Here is a 24709-nt window from a genome sequence, read left to right on the forward strand (position 1 = left end):
CGGACCAGGAAGAAACACAGCTTTGAGCATAGTTTAAAGAATTAAAGCACCTTCTGTAGTAAGGCCGAAGGGTCTGTAGAGTGGGAGTTTCAACCCTACAGATCAACAATTAATAACCAATCTATAAATAGATCATTAAAACTTTAATGAGAGTTTAATACCCCACAGAGCATTATATATATATATATATATATATATATATATATATATAGGCAAGGACAAGACTGCAGCTCTGGATGTGACTGGAGTATTTAATGGCAAGGATAAGACGGCAGCTCTGGATGTGACTGGAGTGTCTATCTATGGCTCTATATAAATAAAGATCATGATTATTATTATCTCTATCTATCTCTCTTTCTCTATCTCCCTACACATCTCTCTCTATATATCTGTGTCTATCTATCAAATTACCTCACACATAAGCTGTATCTATCTATCTATCTATCTATTTTTCTATCTATTTATCTATCTCATATCTATCTATCTATCTATCACATTACCTCATACTTACTCCCATATTACTTCACATATTACCTCACACATAAGCTGACTTATGCTCATTGCCTATAGTAACCAATCAAAGCTCAGAGCTCATACTAACCTCATATGAAGCTGAGCTGTGAATATTTGCCTTCTGCCACAGCAGCAGACAATGGCTTCTGTATATGGTGGCTAATAAGTGTATTTTGGAAAGCGCAATATTAATTCAAAATCTAGTCTATGACATTCCCTGAGTCACAGATCCCAAACTTTGGTGATTGTAAAGATGACGGCGCAGATTAGTGGACAAACATACACACATACATACACTCAGCTTTATATATTAGATTCTGGAACCACTACTCTCCATCAGATAAGTAGGATATTTGTCTTATGGAATGCTTGGGGTACCATTGGAAAAAGAGGGAAGGGATGTAGGCAGGGATAGCAGTGCCCCGGGTGCTGATGACATCCGTAGGGTGCGCCACCAGCCTTAGTAGCAAACGGATTAAACTGGAAATATTTTGGAAATCTCGGAATGAACAGAAATATTAAAGGTATATTGTAAATCGGCGCCTTTCTTTACAACATACTGCCAATAGATTATAACGCCTGGTGACTATGCTGGTTTAATAAGTTATGATGGACATTATGCACATTTACCTGACCGTCTATTTTTCATATTTCCATGTAAAGTGTTTTCTTTATTTTATAGATCCCTGAAAATGATGAAAATTTTACCTTTACACTTACAAATGTATACGGTGGTGCAGAGATCAACACTACCAGGAGCACATTGCAGATAACGATTAAAAAAAATGATAGCCCGCTGCGTTTCAGCCAGAGCTCATACATGGTGCCGGAGACTGAAGATGTGATAATTATCCCTGTTCTCCGAGGAAAGACTCTTAATGATATTGTTGTTGGTTCTGATGACTCTGAAGTCTCCATCAATTACAGACTCATAACTGGGAACTCAACATCTAGCGCACAGCTCAGAGACGACTTCATAGACCTTCAGCCAAACCGTACGATTATATTCCCTCCAAAAGTTCAGGAAATTGCATTAAAATTCAAAATTGTGGATGACGCAATCCCAGAAATAGCAGAGTCTTTTCAGATTGTTCTGATGGAGGAATCTCTACAAGGTGACGCCGTTTTACAATATCCGAGTATTGTCTACGTCACCATTGAACCTAATGATAAACCCTATGGAGTTTTGTCTATTAACAGTGCCATTCTTGCACAGCTACTAACTATTGATGAAGATAAAGTATCAAGGTAAGTTTTAAATCTTTATTAAAGGTACAACATTCATTGGAAAATATTTCAAATGCCGATAGTATTGCCGATATGATAGTAAATCACACTATCACTGTCACCATATTTTACCCCATTAAACTACTAGCAGGTCAGGTCTGAAATGTCCTTTAATGAAATCCCTTTTTTATTTAAAATCTCGGCTGTTTACCTATAAAAAAAAAATCACTTCCAAAGTCATGTGAAAGTGAGCAGAGAAGAATTATATTCTCCTGAGATGAGTCAAGTTTAGAGGCTGCGTGGGGAGTGTCAGTTCAGCTGCCCCTAACTTCAGTTCTATAGCACCTAGAAACATGCTTAGGTGTCATATTATAGATAAGAATCTGATCTTTCAGATCACATCAGACTTGTGACTCTGTGGTATGTAGAACCAGAGATATGGACACTTAACTAGTATTAAAGCTGCAACTTTACAAATGCAGCTAGTGACAGGTTCTCATAGAGTTAAAAATTGTTTCTCTTACATCCCCATAAAATCAACTTTGTTCTCTTACCTGGCACCAGCAGCAAGTCAGTGGGAGTGTTGCCTCCTCTGCTGAGTCCAGTGGCTCCTCCCCATGCCCTTTGCCTCTTCTCACCATTCAGCACTTCTTGTCATGTGGCCAGAATTATGTGATCTAAGGTCCTTTACCCCCTAACATTTGCAAAAACTGCCACATTCTGATCACATGAAATCACAGTAGTCACAGACTGCCACTTCTTCCCATGCCTTCATGGAGCCATTCTGTGATTTTGTGTGCTCACATACATACATGGGGCAGATTTTGTAAATGTTAGGGGATAAAGGACTTTTGAAGACATTTCCATAGTCACATGACATGAAGGTCTGAAGTTACAGAACTCTCAATGTTCCAGTAAGGCACTGGGTAAAACATATTTCCTGCCATAGGAAGGAACCATTTAGGGATAAGGCCAGGGGCATAACTTTAGGGGGTGCAGAGGTTGTGGTCGCACCAGGGCCCAAGAGATTTAGGGGGCCCTTATGGTGTCACTTTCTCATATGAGAAGACTATTACTATAAACCATACATTATAGATGGGGGGCTGGCACAGACTTTGCACTGGGGCCCATCAGCTCCTAGTTACGCCACTGGATAAGGCCAACTTTTAATCATATTTTTTTTTATAAAGTATTTATTTTGGGTGGGTTAACTTGCATGACAGGTTCCTATAACTTCACATATCTACCCTATCCAAGAGCGCTAATTGTTTAACATATGTTGACAAGTTCCATTTAAAAGGAAGGTTCACAGGTTCGGCATGTGTTGAATTTGTATGTAAGATGGAATTGTATATTTTATAATTGTAGTCCGAGATAGAATTTTTTTTTTTTTGGTGTCTGTGACAATTGGATTTTAAAAATGTTGGATTGCCATGAGAAGCAGGATTAACACTAAAGCTTAATTACAGACACATTTAATAACTGTTACAGCTGTTCATTGTAGCCTAGGGCTAAAGTACAGAAAATTACTAACATCCAAAGGTCCGTTTGTAACTAGGGGTCGTCTGTAAGTCGGGTATTCTTAAGTAGGGGACCGTCTGTATATATAAAGAGGGGGATTTATTAATTCTTGGACTGGCTAATCAACGCCCTGCCTTACTAAACAGCAACATAATCAGCTATAAAGCAAGATCCCTGATTATGTTGCTGTTTGTATGATAAAGCCAGCCTTCTAGAACTCTATATAGATTTACATGTGACTGTAATAATAAATAATAAATTATTCTTCTGAACAACTCCTTTGATATGTTAAGATAACATTTCAATGTTAATAAAAAAAATTTAAGTTACTTTTTTGTACCATGCAAACTGAACCCTTATGATAAAAATGGACTTCACCCCTTATGACCTAAAGTGCACTTCAATTAACTGAACATTCAAAACCAGATTACAAATGAAACACATTAGATGAACTCTTTTTTAAAAATTTTTTTGGGATAGATATGATGGAATAACTATATTGAGGAACGGAGGGACACACGGCAATGTTTCGGTAAGATGGATCATTAAGCGCAACAGCAGTGACACATCACCTGTGACAGAGGACGTACGACCCGATTCTGGAGTACTTCAGTTTACGCAGGGGCAGATGGTGGCAGTGGTTCCCCTAACAATTGTATCAGATAACGTTCCTGAAGAAGCTGAGGCCTATGTGTTACAGATCTTTACAGCTCAAGGCGGGGCAGAGCTCGGCTCTCCAACAGAGGTTTGTATTCTGTAAAAATGATTATTACATCTCGCCTACAGATATGTAAAATGAATACTAAATAACTTTTCTTCTCTGCCATCCAACATTTGTTTTGCAGCTTCTCTTTTATATCCAAGACAGTGATGATGTATACGGCTTAATTCAATTTCATGCTATACAAGAGCAGAAAATTGAGAGCAGTCCTGAGGGTCGATACTTGACCTTGAGCTTTGTGAGGCAAGGTGGAACCAAAGGAGATGTGAAATTAGTTTTTAATGCACTGTATATCCCTGCCGGACCAGTGGATCCGATAAGAGCAAAAGACGGAGTCCTTAATGTTTCATCAAGAAACAGTGTTATATTTGCAGAGTCAAAAGCATTTATTACCGTCAAATTATCAATAAGAAATGATGCGTTTCTTCAGAATGGGGCTAATTTCCTAGTGCAGGTAAAATGACATCAAAGTATCGGTGATAAAAAGCTATTAACATGTAAAATTGTTCAGTTTTGTGTTATGGGAATGTTATATCAGTCTCTGCTTCTTTCCTGCTATTGGTACCCAACATTATTGCGATAGGACAGCTGTCATCTGCAGTGGGGCCTGCTGGCTTTCCTGCAGAAAATCCACATCCCTGTAAGGAGGTTAAATGGTAAAATCCAGGGAGGTCACTTAAAAATGGAGGCCTAAGGAGTGTCCCACAGTTTGTCAGAGGAGTTGGGTAACTAAGCTTCTCAACAACAACATGGCTGTTATATGTGCTCTCCGAAGGTCCACATACACTCTACAACAGCACAGGACAGATGTTAGGAATGCAGATTAACTCTAACCTACAGACAAGAAAGCTGTGTCTCTAAAGCAGGGGTGCACAAACTTTACTGGTCCAGGGGACACATTGTCAAACTGCTTAACTTTAAGGAGCCGCAGCAGTAACCAGCACCCTAGATGGAGCAACAACCATGTTACAGCACAGAATGCCCCATCAGAAATGACAAATACCACAGTACAGCAATAAATACCATCTCTGTAACTAAATACTGCATACAGAAAATAACTAGTACAATAATCAACAATACAGACCCCAGACCAGGGAATAAATAATAATACAGACCACACACCAAATAACAAATAATAATACAGACCAGATAAAAAACAAGAGACACCAGAGCAGACAAATAATATGAACACTGGAGACCCCCAGAGCAGACAGTTAGTACTGGAGACCTCCAGAGCCGACTAATTATGCTGGTGACCTCTAAAGCAGGTGGATAGTACTGAAAAGCCTTGTTTGAGATGGCAAATACTGGTGACCCCAGAAGAAATGGCAAACACTGCACTATATAGTATACTATACCTCCATGTCAGTTAAATGCTGGAGACCCCCTGATCAGGTGGCAAGAAACCCCAAAAGCCAATACTGGAGATTCCCAGAGCAAATCCTGGAGACCCCCAATTCAGACAAATCCGGAGACGCCGCTCAGATCAGGATAATGCTGGCGACATTCATGTCAGGCCAATGCTGGAGACCCCAGACCAAACAAAAAAAAATACATTCCGTGGATTCTCTTTTCCCACCCTACATCACACTGCATCTTCTTCTGTGCTCCGCTCTCCTCTGTGTCCTGGTGCTGGTTGTATGTGCCGCCATCAAGACAAAGAGCAGTGTCTGGAGCAGGAGACATGGACATGGGAGCGGAGAACAGATAACAAGTACCCACTGCTCAGTGCCAGGAGCTGGAGGAGCGATGATTAAGGTACTCATTGGTCTAACCAGCAGCAGGTTGCAACTCGCCGCTCTGTGGGCTGAGCACCCTGCTCTACAGGCTCCTCTAAGTAGCTACTACTATATGTCAGAGTGCCCCCCAATATGCTTAGGAATGTTAGGGTCTCAACTGCTTGGAAGAGTCTTCCAGAGACTTCCCCTTTGGAAGAAAAACTTTTTTTCACATTTGTAGCTTGGCTTGCAGCTCTGCTCTGGGTCCAGACGTCAGCTTAGCGATGTCAGACATGCTCGCTCCGCCACCTACATCAATGAGCACTTTCAACATTGATGGGAGCACTTGTTGGTCTGGCCAGACAGCAGGGTGCGGGCCGCAACTTCATTATGAACAGTATCAGCAGCCATTGAAAATGTGTCATCAAAAATTATATCACGACATCAAGACGCCTGTCCATAGATACTATTTCTTGGAGCTGTGGTTTTCATTAAAAGCCACAAATATACAGCATTACTTTACGTAATGGAGCCGATTTGCAGTAGAGTTGGAAATCAGTGTTGTGTGGTTCCTAACGTAGGAGGTTGGCTGTCCTCCCAGAAACGCTTTACATTTACTTATAAAGGGATAAAAACTGTGACCCACCGCTTTATATTATAAGATTTCTTTTTTACACAAAACCTTCTTTCTTGGACAAATGAGCCAAAAGATCAGTGTACGGGAAAAACAGAGCACAAGTGTTAACAAGAAAAGCCCAGACTTTTGTTGTGCTACATGGCTTAGAAGAAGAGATTTGGAAAAACTTCCAATATATTTGTACTTTGTACACAAAGGAATGAGCCTTCATTCATTCTGAAGTCCTGTCTCTCCATGGACGGCAAAAGCCACCAAGTGCACTTCATGAGGTTTGTCAACATGGTTGAAGTGTCCCATTATTTTTCTCTGTAAAATATTCAAATTCCTCATTAATATTGATCATGAGGATGTGGTAATCCCAGAAAAAGAAGGACCATTTGTTTCAACAAGATAAGGCTGCCTTTTGTTGACAACTTACAATTTGCTATGTAACCGATCCTAACAGATTCTGTTGGATCACTGAGAATCACTGGTCAGCAGTCTGTCATTAGTAGCAGCAGAGCTGTGAAAAATTCATTTAAATTCCAGGATTGTAGCTGGAATTCAAAGCATTGTGGTGTACTGTCAATGAACTGTTGACCCCCTCCCTACTGTAGAGACTTTTGTTTGAACCCTACAAGAGATATTCGTGGGGGAGAGGCTGTGCGGCAGTATATTGAAGAGTTCTCGCACAACAGTGCATCAGAATGCTACAAATACAGCTACAATCCTGGAATTTAATTCATTTTTAAAGGCCTTTGGCCATTAATAACACGCGAAAAGGTATAGTTGCACAGGTCTACAGGGCAAATACCTAATGCTGTCTGCAGCTTTCTATAGACAAATCTGCTGACGGATTCCCTAACAGATACATTGAAAAAAGCTGAAAATTGCTTTCCCAAACCCAGCCAGAGGTCAGGGATAAACATGCCGAATATCTGCTGAATGTCCTGCTTCTTTCTGTCACCTATTCTGCTGCAATGTACCTGTGGTGTAGGACAAATTCCCCACTTGGAGTCTACAATGACTCTGATGACAAATTGTAAATTTACTATATAAATCATTTTACACTGCAGTTTCTTTTCATTGATATTATGGATAGGATTTATATTACTCTCGGCAGCTAAGCTGCCCAGTGTGTCCCAGACATATGAAGTTATATCAGAATTTAGTGCAATCAACTATAGATTTTTTGTGATGTTTCTCAAGGGGTTAAACAGTTATCACAGTCTACATTTTCTTTTACTTTTAATAATGGCCACATCTCAGTATTAATAGTTAACAATAAATTATTATTATTAGCCTGGAATTTAGCATGTTGAGTTTTCATGTAATAACGCTATCCATTCATTTTTAGCTAGAATCCACTGAATTGCTGAGACCCATCCCCCTAGTGCCACCCCTAAGCCCAAGAATTGGGACTCTGCAGAATGTTTCCTTGAGAGTTACACCAGACATTGCAAATGGAGAAATTGGATTTATAAGTAACCTGCCAATAATAGTGTCTGAGCCAGAGAATGTCTCCTTTACTGTGGTAAGTAAAATGAATATTTAGGTTAAAAAATGTTAGTTTTTGAGTTCAATAAATCCGCGTTCAAGTTAAAGGGAGCCCGTCAGGGCGATTTTGGAAACCACTCCTAGGTCTTTATGGATCGGTGGTTTAGTGTCACAAATCACTTAAATTGTCCCCTTGCCCAGTCACATAAAAAAAATTACAAATATACTTACCTGCGTCCGGAGCTCCCAGCGCCTGCATGTTGCGGTTAGTATAACCAGTTCAGTACACCCCAGCTCTGTGTAAGTCAGGTAAGTGAAGCCTGGGTTCACTTGCCACAACGTAAGAGGAGACACTGGTGCGGGATTTGCTGATGTGAGTCCGATGTGCCTCATCAGACTCACATCTATGTAAGTATTACTGTTTGTATTTTTTTTCTGAAGCAGCATAAAGATGATATACAGGTCGATTTGGGACCTTAAACCACAGGTCCAAAGAACCACAGGGTCTCAAATCAACCATAACAGGTCCCATTTAAACCTCTTTGAGACCCTCACCCAAAGTTATGTTGTAGTTGTCTTTAGACGGGTACAAGGATAATATACTTGGTAATGTCACAGTACAAAGATATGATGTCACAGCACAGGTATAATACACACAGTGATGTCACAGTACATGAATAATACACACAGTGATGTCACAGCACAGGGATAATACACACAGTGATGTCACAGCACAGCAGCACAGGTATAATACACACAGTGATGTCACAGTACATGGATAATACACACAGTGATGTCACAGCACAGGGATAATACACACAGTGATGTCACAGCACAGCAGCACAGGGATAATACACACAATGATGTCACAGTACATGGATAATACACACAGTGATGTCACAGCACAGGGATAATACACACAGTGATGTCACAGCACAGCAGCACAGGGATAATACACACAGTGATGTCACAGTACAAGAATAATACACACAGTGATGTCACAGCTCAGAGATAATACACACAGTGATGTCACAGCACAAGAATAATGCACACAGTGATGTCACAGCACAGGGATAATACACACAGTGATGTCACAGTACATGAATAATACACACAGTGATATCACAGTACAGGGATAATACACACAGAGATGTCAGAGTACAGGGATAATACACACAGTGATGTCACAGTACAAGAATAATACACACAGTGATGTCACAGCTCAGGGATAATACACACAGTGATGTCACAGTACAAGAATAATGCACACAGTGATGTCACAGCAAAGTGATAATACACACAGTGATGTCACAGTACATACATAATACACACAGTGATATCACAGTACAGGGATAATACACACAGAGATGTCACAGTACAGGTATAATACACACAGTGATGTCTCAAAACAGGGATATTACACACAGTGATATCACAGTACAGTGATAATACACACAGCATACATTGGGCTGGAGCAGTGGAGGGATGAGCACTTCTCACCCCTCTCCTCTCCATAAGGAGGTGTGCTGCCGGGCGCTCTATATTTTTTCTGATGATGTCACAGTACGGTGAGACACATGTGTGCTCATCTTGCCATGATGTGCACTATGCACTCCTATAGCATTCATACAGCTAGCATAAGGCTGTCATATATAGTTGTGTGCAAGGGACCTATGTAAGTAAAATCCTGCATGGCATCTTCTACTGTCACCTCCTTTGTTGATGAACCCCAATAGCTGCTATGACTACTATTTTGGTAGCCATGATCACATACTAAACATGCTCATCTGAAACAAGTCCATTGTGTTCTCCGTTTTCGTTTCATCTCACGTTTGCACCACATTTATTATGTTTGCTTTGACACTTTTTTTTTACCACATTTGACAAGGGAGTGTGGCGAAGAGAAGTGCCTTACATTGAACCTGTGCCAGTGTTATCAGTGTCTACATAGAATTAAACCATACATTAATATCTAATGCCAAAGTATCGAAAGTCTAAATTTCCAATTTGGTTGTATTTTATATTGTTTTAGGTGTCCATAGCTTTACATCGTGATGGGACCGGTGATGATGCCGTTGTATATTGGAGTATGAAACCCTATGGATTCAATAAGGATTCCATCACTCTTAATGATCTAAGTCCCTTCAATGGATCTGTTATTTTTTTATCTGGACAAAACACCACAGAAATCAATATCACAGTTAAGGCTGATGATATACCTGAAGTCAATGAAACTGTGATCATATCACTGGACAGGTATGTAGCTATTTATTGTGTATCCTGATCATGGTGTGTTTTCATTTATGTAGAGACAGACATACAGTATAGTAGTAAGGAGGAGCACAGACAAGGAGCAATTTTGATCAGAAATTACACGGCCATATGGCTTTACTACTAAATAGGTGCAGTTTGAAAATTGTCAAAATGCACACGGTTTTTCTGGAAAAAAACGTAATTTTACCTGAAAAAACACATTCGCTGGTTTACATAATACCTCACTTTCTGAGGCTGTTCTTGGAATGTCCATTTTCTGTTCCAGTACAAGAGCAGAAAAACTGAAATCATGGGGAGTATAATGATACCTCAAATTATGGACCCAAATAGATTCTCTTGGAACCTTTCGCCATAATGAGGTCCATTAGGTTCCGTGACAGCGTCCTTCATTTTGGTGGATGATAAAATTCTTATGTTTTCTGATGGAATCTGTTAACAAGGCCACACAGATATAGCCATAACCTTTTTTAGAGGTGGTGCTAGTGTCTGTTTTACAAAGCTGCCTTAATACCATATACTAACTTGTAATGGCCCAGTCTGAAGGACGTTTCAGCCTATCATGTAATATTGACATTATAAAGAGGCCCATGACCCCCTTTATGTCATATTAAACAGCTTTTAGAAAAAAAGGCACGTGGCATCTCTTTCATGGTCACTCCCCGACTGCAGGGAAATTTAGAGGGGTTGTCCTCTTCCAGCAAAATAATTGATATTGTTTGATTAATGAAAAATTCTACAAATTTCCAATATACTTTCTGTATCAATTCCCTGCGGTTTTCCAGATCTCTTCTTGCTGTCACTCAACAGGAATTGTTTGATTCCTGTTCATAAAAACCGGTCCATTGTCATGTGATGTCACACTGGTGCACAACTCGTTATATCACACAGCTCTGATTATACTCTCTGTGATACTAACGAGGCGTGCACCTGTGTGACATCACATGACCAGGGGCTGGTTTTGAGCCCAAGGAAATAAACAATGAAGCTTCTTATAAATGACAGCAAACAGAGATCTAGAAAAATTGTTAAAGAAAGTATATTGGAAAATCTTTATCACACAAAAAATATAAAATTATTTGCTGAAAGTGGACAACCCCTTTAAGTCCATCTTTATTGCTTACAGGAGATCAGGGGGCTTACCATTTTGGGAGACGGGTTATTAAAGAATACCAAGCATTTTAAACACATGCATTAGAGCTGGCGGAAATGACCAATATATGTAGTCTACTCTCACTTTACTGAATTATAGTCTATTTAAATCCAACATATTCTCTTTCTATGAGATATTTGCATAAAATTTACTTCTGTACAAATATTATTCATGAGTTAGCAGATAATAAGGAAAAAAAACAATCCACTTTCACTCTAGATAAAGCCAGGCTGGATTTGTTCAGTAGCCTTGGTTTGTAGCTTGGCAGCTGTCCTGTGGCGAGGGGCTGGCAGGGGATGTAGTAAATGGGTCCTGACATGCTGTTTGGTCATAGGGTCGTCTCTCATTAGAAAGAGCTGACAATTCTCTTTCTGGGCTTTGTAAACAGGGCAGCACCCAACAAACAGAACCCCCCTAAAGTCAGCAGCATTATGTGTGTTCAAGGAATAAAAGTGCCTTTTACTTTGTATCCTGTCTTATTGAGGTTTGGCAGTTTTCTTTCATTCCCTTCTCTTCCTCCTTGATCCCTTCCTGTTTTGCCAGGGTAGAGACAGAGAGATTTGTTGTTTATTTTGGGTAAGTGCTATATGTGTGTGACCAGCGTGAATAATGTCTCTCTTTTCCTTCTCGGTGTGATACTGTACGCTACTGTTTGTACCTTAGAGATAACATCTTGCCCTGTGCATGGCTGTTATTGTGGTGATGTGCAGTGTTAATCTGATGTCCAGTAAAGTATACTTTTTGTTAAATTAAATTCACCCAGAAATGTTATATTCACTTCTAAAAAAAAGGCTCTGTAGGCGGTGACCACAGACCATTTCTCTGTTCTCATCCTTTTTGGTTGTTTTGGTCACTTTCACATTTTGTCATTGCTCGTACTCCTAGCATAGCTTGAAGCCGTGTCTACACACAGAAGTTGCTCTGGGTGTGCAGATCATGACACGTCAGTGCTTTCTGTAGCAAGAAGATACCAAGAGACAGGCCAGTACACCAGGAGATGTGGAGGGGCCATACAAGGTTAACAACCCAGCATCAGGCCTGCTACAAACAGTAATTAAAGGAACAGTGCCAGAGCCCTGCAACCATGACTCTAGCAGGCCACTAATATCCATGTGTCTCTTAAACTGTTAGTAACAGACTCCGGGAGGGTAGTATGATGTCCACAAGACAGTATTGCGCTTTCAGCCCGACAGCGAGCAGGTGTTTGCCAGAAAACACCAAGATCGGCAGATTCGACATTGGGACCCTGTGTTTTTCACATGTGAGAGCAGGTTCACACTGGGCACATGTGACAGGGTTGACAGGGTCTGGAGACGCGGTGAAAAACAGTCTCTGGTGTGATGAACATATAGGTACAGGCCAGATATTGTCCTGTTCATCAAGCCACCCATATCCCTCACTTCCCCCCAGCCTCAGCGTAATTAGCTTAATGGAGCTAGCTAGTATTGTCTAACACTTCAGAGGCATGATCATAAAAAGAGTCATAAAAACTCTTAAACCAATACATTGACTAGGGACAGTTATGGAGTTATGGTCCATCTCAGCCCAAAGGCAACTCCTTTTTTTATTGTCAGGAAATCACAGTGGTCCGATTCCCAAGGCTCTAACACCCTTGGGTCCAGAGATATAAATATCTCTGGATAGGACCATAGCAAATGGGTCAGGTTTGGTATCAATGCAATCCAGGGATTCACCCGGATCCAATGATATCAGAACCCGGACCCTACGACTTCCCCTTGAGAAGCTATGGCTTCTCAAAGGTTTGGGATGTAATACCAGGTAGGAGGGACTCATGACCCTTTCTGGGGGTGGACAGGGTGTATCTGCATCAGATATAACCAGACACCTCTGAATGCACCTTGTCTTTTGTCTGGGGACCAAATTAACATCAAGTGCAGAGGAAGATCTTAAAGTGGACTATCAGGTTCCATTAGGCCAACAAATTAGGTAACTTATTCACTGAACTGCTGATACTTGTAGTGCTTCCTTTCTATTTTGTACTCTGCTTAACTGTATATATCTCTATTGTATATATTGTTTTGTCTAATGTGCCCTTAAGGCAATTCAATATAAAACTTAACCTGCATTGCTCTTTTATCTCGATCCATGAATCCCACCACCGAGGTTCCTCAACCTATATATCTCATTATGGACCGGGCTTATATTAAAGAACTGGTGGTGGTTTTGATAAGATTGTGTTTTACTAAGGCTAGTGAAAGGGGTCTTATAGCTGTTCAGGGCTGTAATTTATTGTTGTGTCATATCCAGAAGTTATATGGACAACTTTAAATCACTTCCTGTGCCTCTCAGAACCCGTGCGCTCTGGGAGTGTCTATAAAAGGGTAACTAAGTGACCTTGCGTACCCTTCATGGGTCCGAAACCTCACAGCTTCCTTCACATCTGGCATGAGCGCTTTGGCAGTGGGTCAGTCATGGTGAGGAGAGGGATTTGTTTGGAGGGCTGCACAGTCCTCCATGAGCTAGCCAAGCGGTAGCCTGACATTAGGTACCGGGATGAGATCCTTAACTTCATTATGAGACCATATACAGGTGCTGTGGGCCCTATGAGTTGGAGTCTGGGAGGAGATTCCTCAGGAGAACATCCTCCACCTCATCAGGAGCATGTCCCGGCATTGTAGGGTGGTGATAAAGGCACGTGGTTGCCACACACACTACTAAGACTCACTTCCTTAGTAGGAAGTCAGTGGCAAAAAACAATGTCTCTTTTTGCTACCTTGAAAGGCAGCCACCTTAACACCAAGCTTGGCTTAAAAGAAGACTAATAACATGATGTGGGATTATGCCAAGCCAGTATTTCTATTCCAGAAGGAACAGACTCCCAACTGTAGACAGCACTGTTTTGACCTGATTGGATCAGAAAGTAAGAGTTCTCTTTATGAAGAGTTTGCCAATTAAGGGTGCCGTATTATCTTGAGTCATTTCCACTGAAGTTGGACCAGCTTGAAATTTTATTTTTCACTTTAATTTTGAGTATCATTCTAAATCCACACCTCCATGGGAAATTAAGTTTGACTTTCATTAATCATTATTATTTCTAATTGTTCTCATCGTATTCCTCTATGTTATGCATACAGAATTGCAACTGGAATATTTCACTCATTGAGATTTATGATGTGGTATTTGTAGTATTCCCTTTTTTTCAGCTGTGTGTAAAGACAAATCCCATCAGTTTATTTTGTTTACTAGTATATTTTATATTTACAGTGCATTCTGTCATATTGTACTGAATAATATGGCTACTACTCTTAGTAGGTTTCTGAGAAAGTTTAGAATTTTTGATTTATTATTATGTCATTTTATAATAAATGAATCTAATTTAACTTCCAACTTCCACCAAGACAGAAAGTTTTGGCAAGAATTTCAACCAACCAACCTCCTACTACAGTAGATCTAACAATATGTACCTCTAACCTGATTTGTTGCTTGTTTTCTAGCTTGCCTTCTATTGTGCCTTCTTTTTCCAAATGTATTTATTTTTTTGGTGAATAACAAGAAAGTAATTCTGTTTTTAGGGATTAGGACGGTGTTTTTTGGGTCCTCACTGCAACTCAAACATAATTTATTTATTTTTTAAATTTATTTGTGTGACTATTTTTCATTATTACATGGTACTAAAATTTTCTGTTTTGAACACTTAAGGGTAAGTGTGGAAAATCAAGTCCTCAAGTCTGGATTTACAAGCTGTGAACTAACTATACTGGAAAATGATGACCCTGGGGGTGTTTTTGAATTTTCGCCGTCATATAGAGGACCTTATAGTGTAAAAGTAGGTATTTTTATAACTAATATCAGCATCCTCAGTAGCAGACACATGCTCACAGCAGATAGCTATCAGTATTATGTGTTGTACTTTGATAGTCTTCTCCCTCTAAATGAATTACACATTTAACATATTGATTTTTTTCCCTTTCCCCCTAGGAGGGAGACTCTGTTGAACTCAGAATTGCTCGATCCAAGGGTCTTCTTGTTAAACAGTTTCTGCGTTATACCATTGAACCAAGGGACAGCAATGAATTCTATGGAAACACTGGGATCCTGGAGTTTAAGGCTGGTGAAAAGGAGATTGTAATTACATTGTTAACAAGGATGGATGGGATACCAGAGGTATTAGACTTTTTCACTCACTGGCTGCACTTCTTTCCTGAATGCTTTATGCAAAGGTTAACTTTGTCCACAACTAACACTTACAGCGCTCAAGGAAAGGTTGTATACACTGCCACATGCTACAAAGGGAGCAATACATGATTAAGTAGTTATTAAGAACCTGTGAACCACTATTCAGATCACAGAGGATTGATAATGGTGTGAAAATCCCCTGACACCTATTTAGCATAAAGAACCAATCATTTGCCAATTACACCAGCTTGCTATGCACAGAGCTGGGGCTAGGGCTCTCCGCTCCTTTGTTACTGGCTTCTGGTAGAACATGTGAGATGCATGTGAATTTCAGCCGCCGTGTATCTGTTGTTAAGGACGAAGCTGGGTGGAAAGGAACTATGTGAAAATACATTTAGCGATATCAACATCCCTCTCAGCTGCAGGAATGTTTAGTGCATCTAAAGAACATAAAGGTAGATAGATACAGATATCAACAGACCCTGAACCAGAAACCACCACGGCAAGAATTTAGAACTGAATTAACACCTTCATCATGTTTCTTTCATGATCCGGTTTATTGGCATCATCCAGAAAATCAATTCTGAAGTGAAATGTAAATTGGTTGTGTAATAGTACAATCATGAAGGCGGAGAGTTGAGCGCTGAAGTCAAGCTCTCCCCAGCTCAAAACCCACCCCTTTACTGATGGTCTGGCTTAGGGACATTACAGTGTAACTGACTCTCCTGAATTCTGGTGTATGATGACAATCACAGCACAGGCAACATTCTGAGGCTCAGAGAGCTTGACTTCAGTGCTAAACTCTTTGCCTCCTTCACTTTATACAATCAACCTGCCACCCCTCCCCCCTCGATACTCTCCATATGCTGCTGGCAGCTATGGGAAATAATTGATTAAAAAGCAGTAGATTTATTCATATTGCTGACAAAGGCATTTTAAACATGTCATAAGCTATTGGAACCTGTCTTCAAGCAAAAAGGTTCCCTTTAAGAAGCAGGCAGGTTGTGGGCCAATGGGAGATAGCAGCAGAGAATGTAGGAAATCCATTGGCTGCCAGGGATAGGTGAGAAGTGGTGGTTGCACTACGACTCTTACCCATAGTGCCCAAGACGCACAATGCAATTTTCTGATATAGAATATACTCAATAATTCATATAACATTATATTACAACTGTATGTAGATATTACGGTTATACTAAATATAATGTAAGAAATAATCTAACATATCTTCTTTGCTTTTTCATGTTTACAGCTGGATGAGATGTACTCAGTGGTGCTGAGCAGTCATGGAGAGTTTCCTATCACACTGGGGGAGGCCATAAGAGTCAACATAACTATCCTAAAGAATGATGACCCCCATGGAGTTATTGAATTCATCTCTCCAGGAATAGTACGGAACATAAATGAGAGCAAAGGAAATGACCTTCAGTATGGTAAGTATGAGGTAGCGAGAGTTGCTCAATTTTATTTTAAGGATGTTTTTACAAGGAGGATAATTCACACAATAAAGCACACAAGCACATGTGCGATCTCAGGTGTAATGAGAGATGCAGACTTGGGCAGGAATAGGTCCTGCTTAATAATTTGTGGCTCGAGCAGTGGGCTCAAACACAAAGCCATGGAGAACGTAGCCTTGTGTATGATGGACGTGTTCTATCCTTGAAACCTCTGCTACGACCAAAAACATTGTTCATGTGCATGAGCCTTAAATTGAACTTCTTACCAGCAACCCTCTCACATGTTCCACTGATTCTTCTATCCATGGCATTAGAGCCACCATTTTTCTAAAATAAGTTTTTATTGATGTCCTCTATTCCAGCCATGGAGGCAGGAAGCTGTAGTATACAAGGGAAGGAGCAAGATTTCTCTTCACATAGCCTGCATCACTCTAACCCCTTCCTTCCTTCTGGAGTGTTTAATGATTTAGCAGAACCGAGTAACACAAAGCCACTGTCTCTCTCACACCTGCTCCCCCATCTCAGGAGTTCTCTTCAGCCTGGTTAGCAGCAGTGTCAGTAGGGTCAGTGAGGAGGGCAGAGTAGCTTTACTGTATACTGCAGCTCCCCAACTCCATGACTGAAACTGAAGACATCAATATAAGTATTTTTTAGAAGAATGGTGACTCTAATCCCATGGATCAGTGGAATATGCATTAAGACATTTACATGCTATTGTGTGATGTGTATGGGGTGGGGTCACTGTTGCGAAGAAAACACTAAAAAACGGGTGCAGACACTATATATATATATATATATATATATATATATATATCTGGGTGACTGTATATATATGGGGGCACTGTAGGTATGATATCCATTCCCTCATCTTCACTTTTGTCAATGTGGATACGGTTCTGTTTATTTCTAGCTGTGTTTGAAGTATTGAGAAGACAAGGCAGCTTTGGCGACATTAATGTGTCCTGGGCTGTAAACCCTAGTTCACCCCCTGATGTTTACCCAGCACATGGCATACTGCAGTTTAATGATGGGGAAACTATGAAAACCATTACCATCTCTTCCAGTCCAGATGAGGTAAAAAAATTAAATTATTTTCTGTGTAATTTTAGACGTCTCATGCAGAATTTAGTTTATTAGCCGTTTGGCCTTGCCTCTACATCTTTATTCAATAATCCTTATGTTTAGGTACAATGGGAGAGGAAGATACTTTCTTGCCTTTAAACTGTAATAATACATTTTGCACAAGTTTCGCATCAACACATTTTCATGGTAATAACCTAATGTATTTTGTGCCCAATGTATTTTTTAGTATTTATCACTGTGGGAGTAATTTATTGACATTTAGAAGCCAGTTTTGCCAGATACTACGTTACTTAAAGATGAATTAAGTTTATACATCTGGCTTACCAGGCAACTAAAGGGATTGTCTCCCAAACATTTATGTTACCCCCCTATCCCTGTCTACTGGGACCCCCAGTGATCACAAATTGAGATCCCTGTGCTCCAGGAAATGGGGTTCCCATTTTAATTAATAGGTGGAGTGGCAGATGCGGAATGTGCCAAACTACTCCATTCAATTTATGGGAGTCACAAAAAGTTGAGCACAGAGACTGCTCTCATAGTCAGTGGATGGAGCAGTAGTGCGCACGCATTTCCTGACGCTCCATCCATATGTAAGAACGGGATCCCGTCCTCCAAGTCATAGAGATCCCATTTACATGATCGTGGGGGCCCAGCATTGGAAACCAACAATTGATATTAGGAGCATTTCAACTGATTATGATTAAAATCTTATTGTTCAAGCATATACAGTACACAGAGTACAATTGTTCTGGTCTAGATAAACAGATCTCTAGTATCTGCATTAATTGGTAGGGGATTATCAGAGCTTGTATGCCAGTTCTCTACTTTTACTTTACGCCACCTGCACACCAAGTGGGCATGAAAGGGTGTGATGGGGGAATGCTTAGCGGTGGAGTGAGCCGTTTTGGGGCTGCTCACTAGTTAAAGTCTGTGCTAGGAGCTGTCACAGGTTATATTGCAATTCTACACCAGGTCCTGCCAGTAGGGTGCAGGAGGGTGGGGTTTACATAATACAACCATCACCAGCGTATGATAACCCCTCCCCCCCATAAATTGTATAATAGTATAAAACCACTTTCAGTAAACAGTAATATTTTTTTCCTAAACAATATCGCATACAATATAGTAATTTTACAGTTCTGAATATACATGTGCAGTACACGATATGCATAGACAGAATATATTCTACGTCTCAATGTTCATGATTGTAACAAATCTTTAATAATATCTAGATTCCGGAGGAGATGGAAGTATTGACTTTAACCATTTTCAATCCCACGGGTGGAGCCAGGATGGGAATTGTTACCACCGCCACACTGGAAATAAATAAAAATGATGATGCCATTTTCTTTGCAGGTACTGTAATGTTTAGTTATTTATGAGGGCTTTCAAGTTCATTTGTGGAGGTTGTTCACTATGTTAAAGGACATCTATCATCAGTTTTACTTATAATAGACATGTCCTACTAAGAACTTCCTGGCGATCGATGCTCCTCCGGTTTTCTTTTATTATAAATGTATAAAGTTATAGAGTTAAAAATATTATACTAATTAGCCTGGGGCACTCTGGCTGCGTCAGAGCACCTTGATTTTAATTTGTTCACTACCCCCCCGTTCCTATACAAGTCCTGCCCAGTCCTGCTCGTTCACAGTGCATAGAGCAGGTGACAGGTGGAACCTGGGAGGACTGGTATCAGAATGGGGGGAGTGAATCAATTAAAAGACGAGGCGCTCTCAGGCATTCCGGTGACATAGCTGGAGAACCCCAGACTAATTAGACTAAATCATTTTTATAACTCTGTATTGCTGCAATTGCGACCTAAAGAGATGTAACAAAAGAAGTCCTGAGGAACATGGTATATGTCCTTTAATGTGGTAAAAAAAAGCTTCCGTATAAATCCAAATCTTGTTGAATGTTCCTAGAATGGCTTTACTGCATGTGTATCTGATATCTGATAAAACCCTATTTTGATATAACAATTTTCCTTATTGAGGTAATGAATGTGGGAAAATATAAGCAAACAGAGACAAAATTCAAATAGATTGTATAAAGAAATATACCTACTTTTAACATGTTTATTGTGAAAACACATTAAGGCTGAAAGGGAAGCTATCAGCAGAAATTGACCTAATTTCTTATTGCCCCTCTAGAACCAGTTGTTTTATGGGTTGATGAAGGCGATGTTGCGAGCCTCACCATTATGCGGAACGGATTAGCTGACTTTGAGTCTTCGGTCACTTACGCTACTGTCAGTGGAACAGCCACCGCGCAGGAAAGAGATTTTACTCACATCTCTGGAAACATATTGCTCTTTGCTGTTGGCCAAAGGATGCTAAACATATCTGTGAACACAAGTGAGGATGATACACCAGAGACAGATGAATATTTTTACGTACAACTTTTTAACTGTACAGGTAAGTGGTTTATGATATGTCATATTAGTATGTCATGTCATGACAGCCACAGCGAAGTATATGTTTTCTCTCCAAACCAATGCAAGTAAAAGGCATCCACAAATATATAAGAAACCTATAGTAGATGTGATATCAATCAAATCGGAGGGGGCTTAACTGCTAGGACCACTTATTACAAGAACAGACCCCTGATATCAAAAGAATGGGGGGTCCTCTTCTCACTAGAGCTCAGCAATTCCCAATGCCCCCTATAGTATTCAAATAAGTGGGAAGTTGGCAATTTGTCCTGCTCCTCTATTCACTACATTGGGAGCATCAAAAATTGTTTTAGAAAAGTGAACGGGAGTGTGAAAGATACCTTATCCCTGTGCTTGGCAATAGCTGTTGCTCCCATGATATGGAAATGAAAGAGGCTTTCTCTACCTGTCCTTTTTATTTAGTTAGTGACATTATGCCCCCCGCTATGAAACTCTTGACCTAAATCTACCATTTGCTTTTGTGCATTATGAACCAAACATACCTTGAGAATGCTGTAGCTAGAGATATGCAGAAACTGAGTGAAAAAAAACAGAAAAAAAAAACAATTATAAAATTATGATAATGAGGCTCTGTCGCTCCTATGGCTGCCCTGGATGCTCTCCTCTTACCCTAATTATGCACTGTTCCAGCCATGTCCTGCCCAGCATAAGCCGGGAATACCTCATCAATGTGTTGTCCATGACAGGTAGAAGTAATCAATCTCTGCACCATCCCCCAGCTGCTTTGTATGAGTCATCCAACTCAGGTTGATTAGTCCTGTCTGGACAGTTCAGGCAGCTCCTGTGTATGTGGAACTAATGTGTTTATGTGTGGCAGCCATTCTGCACCCAAAGTCCTGAATTTTATAATTGTTTTTTAAAGCAAAACCACTCAGTTCAGGGATTAAGCAAGATATGTTTCTGCATCAGTGTCGTTACAGCTTTCTCAAGGTATGTTTGGTTCACAATACAATGCATAAAAACAAATGGTAGATTTCTTTTAAGTTGCACCCACTTTTTGAATATACAAATGAGTTGTGGACAAATGCAGGTCCTCACATGTCACATTACCAAACTGAATAAAGTTTGAGGCAGGGGCTGTAATATATTTTTCTATAATTTTCTACAATTTTCATAGTAATACTTATTTGTTAAATAGGAGACACTGTGGTAAGCGGAAATGGAAATGCCACAATAATCATCAAGGCCAATGACGATCCCAATGGAATATTCTACATTGAACCCATTGATAAAACTGTTGAAGAAGGTGGAAGTAACCAGTTCAAGTAAGTCCAAACCACTAAGGGTTACCCATCAAGAATGGATATCACCAAGATGTTACAGATTATAAAACTTTTATTTTTTCATCAACAATTGTTGCTTTTTGTAAGAATTTTTAGAATTCATTTACAATGACTGTATGTTTGACTTTTATTCTTCTAATATATCTGTAGTATTTTTTGTAAACTATTGTGATATTTCTGATATACACATACATCTTAGCAGCATTGTTATCCTTTCAGGGTGCTGAGAGACAGAGGACATTTTGGCAGTGTTTTCCTTCACTGGCAGATTATGCAGAATGGATCGGTGTTACAGCCAGGCCAAGAATTTGCTGAAACCTGGGGCACACTTTGGTTTCATGACAGAGAAGCGTTTACATATATAACACTTCATGCGGTTTCTGATCTCATTCCAGAGTTCAACGAGTTCTATGTTTTGAAACTAATGAATATTTCGGGTGCGTATCTTAAACAATGTCAACAACATGTACAAGAAATCATATGAGAAGAGTTTAGCCAATTTGTCATGTGGTATTTGATAGATTTAGGCATTCCTTAATATGGCTGGTACAATCCGTGTCAGGAGAAGATTTGCTAAGATAACACCCAGATGGATATTTGCAAATACAGCCACAGTAAAGCCCCCTTCACTTACATGGCCCATTTACAGTACCTGTGGCATGTGTAGTTCTCCACCTTAAAAGAGTCACATTTATAAGGCTACTAGAAAACAGGTTGTTGTAGTAACAGGATACAGAAAGCAGTCCAGCGGACCTGTGTCATTGGCGGGTGAGCTCAGCTGATGACAAAAATAAAAGTCTGCACAGGCCCCAATATGGGCAGGAATCGAACCTGCCTATCTTTTTTTGGCCCAGTCAGATCATGCACGAGGCTGTGGAATCCATAGAAGTGAATAAGGATATGTGCTTGCTGTAGAAAATAGGGCTAGCACACTTCCTATATTCCTAGTTATGTAAAGGTAGGCTTAGACTGGTCTCTGCACCATAACAACATCCGAAATTGACCCCTACTGGGATCCACAGACTGTTGAAAGCCAGTAGTAATTGACCAATGTTCTTAGAGCACCACCACAGGGGTCATGGAGTATTACACATCACTTATTGAAATCAATGGTCATCTGTGTAATTCAAGAAAGGACAGGTTCCTCAGAGCAAGAGGGGTTTTAGATTTTGTCTGCTGTTGCCAACAGCACTAGTCCCTTAGTATGGTATGTGGGTACAGGATTCTAAATTTTAACTGTTCAAGTAATATATTAACTTAAAATAAATAAAATTATTAAAGTCAGTGAAAAGGGGGAACTTTGTTTCCTTGCTGAAGTTTTTTTTTAACATTTGCTCAAAATAATAATTGCATTACACAGGTGGATTTCCGGGTCCTGGTGGTCAATTGGCAAAAACAAACCTAAATGTTACAGTGATGATTCCTTTCAATGACGATCCATTTGGAGTATTTGTAATTGAACCAGAAACACAGAATCAGGAGGTGGCTGAAGATGTCCTTTCAGTAGACGATATGAGATATGTCACCAACATCTCCATTTGGAGACGTCAAGGAACATTTGGAGATGTTCGCATTGGTTGGGAAATTTACTCCACATCTTTCAAAACCGGCCTTCCTCCTATGGTGGATCTATTACTCATCAGCTCATTCCCACCGACTGTGCAGCTACAGCCACATATGCGCCGGCACCACAGTGGGACAGACGCCCTATTCTTCAGCGGTGACGAAGGTGCATTTGGAGTCATTGAGCCGCAAAGTTATTATAGCTTGAATATCACTCTGACCAACTTTACTTTCTCAGCATGGACCATGCCAAGCACCAACACCAATGGATTTATCATTTCAAAGGACAATGATAACGGAACAATGTATTATGGGGTGAAGGTGGAAACCAATGATTCTTATATCATGATCCTGCTATACTATGTGACCTTTGGATCTAATACTACATTTGTGGCTAAAGCTGGAGTCTCAAAACTCATGGAACAAAATATTTGGACCCATGTACTGATTACATTAGATGATGGATTTATAGAGTTTTATATTGATGGAAACCTTGTCCCTGGTGGGGTGAAAAGTCTTAAAGGAGAAGCCATACTTAATGGTAAGATAAAGATAAATATTCAAATCTTATCCTTTATAGATAAAGGTATCATATTGTATATGCCGATATTTCGAAACCAAAGGCCACAAGCAATGGGCTGTGTGTTATTGCTTGCAGCCCATATGACATTAGCAGGTAAGCACCGACTGCCTTGCATATCTGGTCAGGAATAGGACCTACTTTATAATGTGTGGCGTGGCCGCTCAGCACGTTCACATTGCGGTAAGACATGGTGCATACACAATGGAACTGCGTGTTCTATTGGTCTATGAGGCCTTACTCATGGATTTGTACAACAAATTTATATGGAATCTCTTTAGCTCTCCATTAAGTTCAGGCGGCCCACTACCTAAGAACACCCAACTTAAAGGACACCTGTCATCAGGTCTCTGTCACTATTTCTGTTGCCTCTACCTGTTGGAGCAGTTCACAAGGATCCCATCCCAGCCCTTATCTAGTAAATTCATACATTAATCATTATAAAATCATCATTTCTTTATTATGTAAATTAGGCTGGTCACATGGTCAGAGGCAGTGATGTCACCCTGTTCCCCCTCCCCTCTCCTCCCCCTGCTCATGTCTGTGTGTAATGTATAGTAAAGCATTGCTAGTGTGTGCTGCATCTGCTGACATGCTGCATCCTCCTAATACACATGTGTGATACACAGACATCAGCAACACAAGTACCTGACATGTTCTGCTATAACATGCCTGGAGCTGTTGTATCTCTCCCATACACACACACATGCACACACAGGCTGCAGGGGGCGTGGCCACCAGCAAGCACATGGAGCAGCCATCACATCATTATACAGCCTCACATCATTACACAGGCTGTCAGTCATACACTGGGGGTGTGGCTGTACCTCCCACTCATGAATAAGGTGGACAGCTTGAATATGCTAATGACTCATTTCACAGGTCATTTGCATACAGCTTTAGGACCTCATTGCTTA

At 40.2% G+C, this 24709-nt stretch overlaps 1 protein-coding gene across 6 annotated transcripts in view; it reads left to right on the plus strand.

Annotated features, from left to right (window-relative positions):
- ADGRV1 (adhesion G protein-coupled receptor V1) overlaps nucleotides 1-24709 on the plus strand; it is a 270179-nt gene that overhangs the window by 31089 nt on the left and 214381 nt on the right. For 4 of the 6 annotated variants that reach the window (XM_072139515.1, XM_072139520.1, XM_072139525.1 and 1 more), the window contains exons 8-22: nucleotides 1196-1761; nucleotides 3742-4006; nucleotides 4107-4436; nucleotides 7674-7850; nucleotides 9846-10069; nucleotides 11781-11813; nucleotides 14898-15024; nucleotides 15177-15362; nucleotides 16627-16807; nucleotides 17742-17905; nucleotides 19147-19270; nucleotides 20065-20328; nucleotides 21505-21631; nucleotides 21869-22086; nucleotides 23010-23753. In XM_072139515.1, coding sequence (XP_071995616.1) covers nucleotides 1196-1761; nucleotides 3742-4006; nucleotides 4107-4436; nucleotides 7674-7850; nucleotides 9846-10069; nucleotides 11781-11813; nucleotides 14898-15024; nucleotides 15177-15362; nucleotides 16627-16807; nucleotides 17742-17905; nucleotides 19147-19270; nucleotides 20065-20328; nucleotides 21505-21631; nucleotides 21869-22086; nucleotides 23010-23753 — 3730 coding nt within the window. The remainder of the gene's footprint in view (nucleotides 1-1195; nucleotides 1762-3741; nucleotides 4007-4106; nucleotides 4437-7673; nucleotides 7851-9845; nucleotides 10070-11780; nucleotides 11814-14897; nucleotides 15025-15176; nucleotides 15363-16626; nucleotides 16808-17741; nucleotides 17906-19146; nucleotides 19271-20064; nucleotides 20329-21504; nucleotides 21632-21868; nucleotides 22087-23009; nucleotides 23754-24709) is intronic. The other 2 variants (XM_072139531.1, XM_072139535.1) reach the window with 1 other exon arrangement.

This window comes from Engystomops pustulosus, chromosome 1 (genome assembly GCF_040894005.1).
Source record: "Engystomops pustulosus chromosome 1, aEngPut4.maternal, whole genome shotgun sequence".
In the NCBI taxonomy this organism is placed as follows: Eukaryota; Metazoa; Chordata; class Amphibia; order Anura; family Leptodactylidae; genus Engystomops; species Engystomops pustulosus.